The sequence below is a fragment of the Physeter macrocephalus genome, chromosome 18 (assembly GCF_002837175.3).
Source record: "Physeter macrocephalus isolate SW-GA chromosome 18, ASM283717v5, whole genome shotgun sequence".
Classification (NCBI taxonomy): Eukaryota; Metazoa; Chordata; class Mammalia; order Artiodactyla; family Physeteridae; genus Physeter; species Physeter macrocephalus.
In genome coordinates this window covers 6,400,805-6,406,804 of record NC_041231.1, presented here as the reverse complement: position 1 = coordinate 6,406,804, position 6,000 = coordinate 6,400,805, and the positions used below count along the sequence as shown (strand labels likewise).

The window sequence follows — 6,000 nt, the reverse complement described above, 5'->3', positions numbered from 1 at the left end:
GGAGGCTGTGGAGGGGCCCTCCGGGCAGGTCTGGCAGGGACTTCTCAGAACCTGTGCTTCCCGAGTCTCTGCAGGAGGCCGGGCTGTGCCCCGTGGTCCTCGCCAAGGGCGTCTTTAATTCAGGGGCCTGGGGCCCGGGCTTCACCGCTCCTCCTCAGGGAGGGTTTGGAGTAGCGGCTAAACCTAGGAGCCCCCTTCTAACTTCTTTTGTTCGACACGAGGCGTTCCCTCCGGGCCTCCACGCCCCGGTCTGCCAGGTGGGAGCACAGCGCCGCCGCCCCCCTTGGCGCCTTCTGCGGGGTGAGAGCAGAGACCTGCCATCGTGCTCGCCGGTGACCATGCTGGGACTTGTCTTTCTGTTCCAGGTTCCGAGGTGCACCCATCATACCCGTGGCGGCCAGGCCTGGGGGACCAGACGCCCCCGAAACGGAAGCTCCACAGGGCATCCCAGAGCTCATTGAGGTACCGCCAGCTTGATGCGCGTCGGGGGCTCCGGCTCACTCCGGGGGGGCGCCCAGCGAGGGGACTCTCCGCACTGACCCCTCGGTGCCACCTCCCTCGCCTTCCTCACGGGGTTAAATCAGAGCAGAACTGCAGGCCTCCAGTCGGCAGCCCCGGCTCTGCAGAGCCGTCCACGTCCTTGTGAGCCTCCTCTTTCCTTTCCCCGTCAAACTCGTCCACGAGGCAGCTCCCGGCAGGCTGGGGCTCTGGGGCTGCGTCACCCGTTCCAGCACCTAGGGTTGTGCCAGCCCCTCCAGTGGGTCCCTCCCAGGCGGGTCCAGCGTGGCTTCCATCCTCGTCCCTTCTGCCGGCCTTGGGGATCACGGACAGAGGGGGAGCCCAGCCATTGGGAGGGCCCGGGGCACCCGGCGGGCAGGGTGAGAGTGGAGTCCCTCAGCTGAGCCCCCGGGCAGCTCAGAGGCTGCGGGGGGAGGTGTCTTGACCCTGGCCCTGGACGGTGCATTACAGCACTGGCCTCACCACATCTCTCTGACCTTCCGCGCTTGACCTGCTCCCTCTGGCCTCGGTTCCCTCGCTTATAAAGTCAGGGAGATGGTACCACCGCTCGGCGTGTGGAGTTCGTGTTCACACTGGTAACCTGCGGGAATGGTGCCATATCAGAGCTTACTCTGACGGTGAGGTTGGTTATCACGCACCAGGCCCCACCCTGAGTTCTTTTTGCACGTGATTATGAACATCCACGATTACATGATGGTTAACAAGACTTGAGAGGCTTAGGGTATGTATCCGCATTCTGCTACGAAAGAGCCTGAGACTCAGAGATGTCAAGTGACTTGCCCGATGTCTCCGAGTAAGCGTGAAGTGGAGCTGGGATTCAGAGCCAGGTTGATTGTGTTGGGGTCCAGCTGCCCTGGGTCCGCAGAGCCGGGTCGGGTGTGACCCCGTGCACGGCTGCTGTTGCTGTGATTACACGGTGCTGACCTTGCCGACTTAGCAAAACAAACATTTTCTGGGTGAAGCTTGTGTTACTTTTTCATCAGCTCCAGAGAGCACTGGTCTAGGAACCTGGGACAGTTGTTTTTGTTCAAACAAAATCCACAAAAATGCTGGCTATTGAAATTGTTCATATATTCCTTTGAGAAGCCTCTGTGCGAATCTCAGGCCAAGCCTGTTTTGCGACTCTCGTCTTTTTCCACAAAGAGTAGTTATCACGAGACTAAGAGTTTGGGACATTCACTGCCAAATACTTTTTTGACAGTCTCTTCCCTAACGAAATCAGAAAGAAGCAAGAGGACTAACGTGGTCTTGACTTCCATTTGTTTCTTGGTAATCAGCTCCGACAGCACCGCGGAGCACAGGGCAGTGGGCCGGCTGAGGCGGAAGCGCGCGGGAGAGCGTGCAGAACAGGAAAAGCAGACCCACCGCGGAGGGCCAGTCCCTCTGTCCCCGCCGGAGCTTGGGGGAGGGCCCTCACCCCTGCCCTGCCAGACAGAGGCTGCTGCCCGCGGGATGTCCTTCGGGTTCCTTCAGGCACCGCGATGCAGGTGCTGGAGCCGCTTGGGGTGCTCACGGCCGGGGGGCGGAGTGGACAAGCAGACGATCCCAGTGGCATGTTACCTGGCGACACAGCCAGCGCGAGAGCCTCTCTAGAGGCGGCGTCACTGGGGGGAGGGGGAGGCCACGCTGGCTGGCGAGCTGCCAGGGCTGGCCGGTGGCCGATGCCCAGTGTGAGCGGGCACGTGAGGCTGGGGAGCGACGTGCCCACGGGCGCCCTCGGTGGGCTGCCTCCGCGGCTGCGCGCGGGCCTGGGGCGCGGCCCGCTGGGACGCCGCTGCGGGAATCCCGGTGGGAGAGGATAGAGGAGCGTCCTCCACGGGTCCTTTCCCTCTGCACTGAGAGAGGGAGCGGGGCCTTGGCAGAGGCTCGGAGTGCAGTCGGAGGCGGTCCGCTCTGAGCTCCTGGGCCGGCTTGCCCGAGCCCTGGTCACACCCCCTGCTCTCCTCTGCGCTGCCCCATCCGGCTCCTCTCCCGACAGGGTGTGGCACCAGCATCTCTTTTCTAGCTCCTGACGTCCCAGATGTCCATCCCAAGGAGAGACCCCTCGGGACCGTTCCTCATGTCTGTGGACCACTGCTTCTCCATCAAAGGCCAAGGCACCGTGATGACAGGGACCGTCCTCTCGGGCTCCGTCAGCCTCGGTGACAGTGTGGAGATCCCCACCCTCAAGGTCAGCCTTGCCCTGCCCTTCCTTCCGGCCCCTCCCTCTAGCGGGAAGGGAGAGGGACAGTCCCTGTGCCTCTCCAGCTGCGGGGCCTGCTCCCCGGGGGCCGGCTCTGCCCTGTTCCTTCTTCCCTCCTGTCCTGCCCCCGTTCCGGAGCTACCGCTCGCCCCGGTTCTCGGAAGGGCACCGGACCGTCGGGAGACTGTCAAGCAGGCACCCTTTATGAAGAGATGGAGCCTCCAGAGGGTGTGTGGGCTCAGGAGCGTGTGGCCCACGAGTGAGGGCGCTGGGTGGAACCCCTCCCCCTTTCTACAAACCCCCAGGTCAGGGTGGCAAGTACGTGTGGACTCATTTCTGGGTCCCTCTTGCTTAACCACAAGGATTTCAAATTAAACACAATTAGAACCTTGTGTTGCTCAGAGCCATACAGTCTGGACACCACCCAGATGAGTGTCACATTCCTAGTGACACTGGCAGCTGCCACATCATCTGTGGAAGACCTGTGAGAAGGGTGGCAGCTGGGGTCTCCCCGTCACCCCCGACTCCTGGTAACTTCTGGCCTGGCTCTGATTTAAAAGGTGTCCAGTGGCCTTGATACTTCCCTTCGGTGGGCGTTGCTTAAGGTTTTGGTTTACTGGAAAAGAAAAACTTATAGCTCCCTAACCACCCTTCTCCTTCACGGGGAATCCGGGGTGGGGAACAAGGGCTGCTTCGAACCCGGAAACCTCCCAGGAGTTCTGGCGTGCAGGGAAGGCGCCTGGTCCTCAGAGGAGGCTACGGTGCAGGGGGGTGGAGGCTTGCTCTCGGCCTGTGTCCGAGGCCAGGGACCGTGCCGCCACTGGAGGCGCTCACAGCCCAGGTGCATGGAGTCCAGGGGCCTGTGTGGAGGCGGACTCTGCGGTTGTCTGGCTCACTGGGTGTATTAGGCAGCGACCTCCAGAGAAACAGAACCGACGGGGGTGGGTGTGTGTGTGTGTGTGTGTGTGTACAAAGAGAGCAGTTTTAAGGAACTGGCTGGTATGATTGTGAGGCCAGCGGGCTGGAGACCCAGGGCAGAGTCGCACTTCAGAGCCGAAGGCTGTTGGCTGCAGAATTTCCTCTTCTTCCCGGGAGGACGGGCTTTTCCCGTTCAGGCCTTGTCCACCGTCATTATGGAGTGTCATCTGCTCTACTCCAAGTCTACCCATCTAAATGTTAATCTCATCCAGAAAACACCTTCACAGAAATCAGAACAATGCTTAACCAAACATCTGGGCCGTGTGGCCCAGCCCAGTGGACACATGAAATTCACCGTCACCCTTGGGGGAGGTCCCTGCCTGCAGGGTCTGCCCTGGGCGAGGGGCAGGCCGGAGCACTGCTGGCACTGTGCCTGGCGCTGGCCGTCTCCGGGCCGGGGCAGCCTGAGGCAGGAGGGGGGCATCTCGGAGTAAGAGGAGTGGCCAGTGCTTCCGCAGGTGAAGGAAGCATCAGCTTGAGGTCTCTCCCCTCCACCCGTTCCTCCTGCAGAGCCGGGGGTCGTAGGGAAGAGTCTCGTGACCAGGGTGGGCCAAGCTGGGGGCTCCCTGGGGCGGCAGCAGGAGCTGGAGGGCAAGGGTCCCCTGACACTGTGAGGCGTGATCCCCTCCTCCGCGGGCTGTCGTGGAGCCTCCTGTGAAGACCGTCAGTCCCGGATAGAAAGACTACTCAGATCAAATCCATGTTGCACCAAGTACTAAAAGTGCAAATCTTAAAAAATAAAGCACAAAATTATGAAAACAAACTAGACTTACATTTAACAAAACTAAGCTTATACTAGTGACTGTGTTTTCATTCCCAGCTGGGGCAGGGAATGAATAAAACGCTAAATCCCCTTCCATTCCCTGTGCTCCCTGGGGCAGACCCCCCGGGCCCCCCGGCCCCGTCCCCCCTCTGCCCTGGGACAGCTGCTGGGAGGGGCTGAGGGGCAGAAGAGGGCTCTGTGAGAAGCAGACGCAGACTTGGGTGCTTGAGGCTCTGGAGGGAAGGAGAGGCGTCTGATGACCGGGTCAGTCAGTGGCCGCAGCGCTGGGGCCCAGGGCATGCAGGCGGCGAAGGCAGGGCCGGCGGCCACCTTAAGCTCTCGGGGGCGCGAGTGGGGGCTTCTGAGATCTTTGGCTCCTGTTTTCATCCTTGGAAAGATGAACTTGCCTCTCAGAGTCCCAGGTACTGACCTGTGGTACTTGGACACATGGAGGTTGCTTGGCAAATATAAAGTTCGTTCTCCTCTTGCTTTTGGGAGCCTGCTTTCCAGCCCTCTTGGTATCTATTGCTGTGCAAGCCTCTAATTTACCAGTCGGGAGAAGCAGAACTTGCAGCACTGAACTTGGATTTTGGCTGAGGGGTTTTCTAAGCAAAGCGTGGAAGGTGCAACCTGGTTTCTCCTTTGCTGCTTATAGTGAAATGTGAGAGGAAAGGAGTGAATTGAGGAAGGAGCTGTGATTAGCAAAGGGGAACCAGCTCCTGATGGCGTGGGAAATTCTTGGCTTGTGCAGATCCCAAAGGATGCTGAAAGCAGGAGATTCGCTTTTGAGAGCGCGTGCCCTGGAGAAAGGCCACGGGTGAGGCTGGACAGCCTTTGCTGAAGAGTTTGGGTGTGTGTCTCACGGGGGCAGTCAAATATCTAGCAGAAGCCAGGGAAGAGCTGGGCTTCTCCAGGAAGGATCTGTGGAGAACCCTCTTGTTGAATGGCATAGATCCCCTTCACACGCACGAGAGACCCACAGGTTTTTGAGACTGTTATATCAGCCAAAACACTGCCAGCTAGGATGTAAAGGGACAGAGACCCGACAAAATTTAAAAAAAAAAAAAAAAAAAAAAAAAAAAAAAGCAATTGGACTTCTGGGATAGTACATGCAGGAAGTCACAGGTAGAAGGACTCAGCCACAACATGTGTTATCCTTCAAGATAAAGGAGGAGTGACTCTGAGGGCAGAGGCCAGAGAGGCGAGCCCAGAGGCCAGGGCCAGAGGAGCTTTCATGGGCCCGGAGGGCAAAGGGTCAAGCCACAGAGGGTCATTCGCAGGCCTGGACACCTAATGGAATTTGTTTTGCTGGGTTTCAAACTTGCTTGGGACCAGTGACCTCTGAGTTCCTTCCGTTTTCTCCCTGTCCCTGTATTTTAAAAACAGATAACTTGTTTTCCAGTATTACAGGTCCACAGATAGAGAGGGGTCTTGCCCCAGAATAGATCATTCCAGATCACTCATGCCTAGTTAGGTGACTTAGCTGATGATCCTTTTGAGCTGATGGTATTTAGATGAGATTTTCGACCTAATTAGAGTTCATGCTGTAATGGGGTGA

At 58.6% G+C, this 6,000-nt stretch overlaps 1 protein-coding gene across 1 annotated transcript in view; it reads left to right on the top strand.

Annotated features, from left to right (window-relative positions):
* Positions 1-346: 346 nt before the first annotated feature.
* The window catches only part of LOC102978493 (selenocysteine-specific elongation factor), an 80,956-nt gene continuing 75,302 nt past the window's right edge, over positions 347-6,000 (top strand). Inside the window, exons 1-2 of the mRNA XM_028479623.2 lie at positions 347-462; positions 2,525-2,689. Of these exons, the coding sequence (XP_028335424.1) occupies positions 2,540-2,689 (150 nt within the window). The 5' untranslated portion in view covers positions 347-462; positions 2,525-2,539. The remainder of the gene's footprint in view (positions 463-2,524; positions 2,690-6,000) is intronic.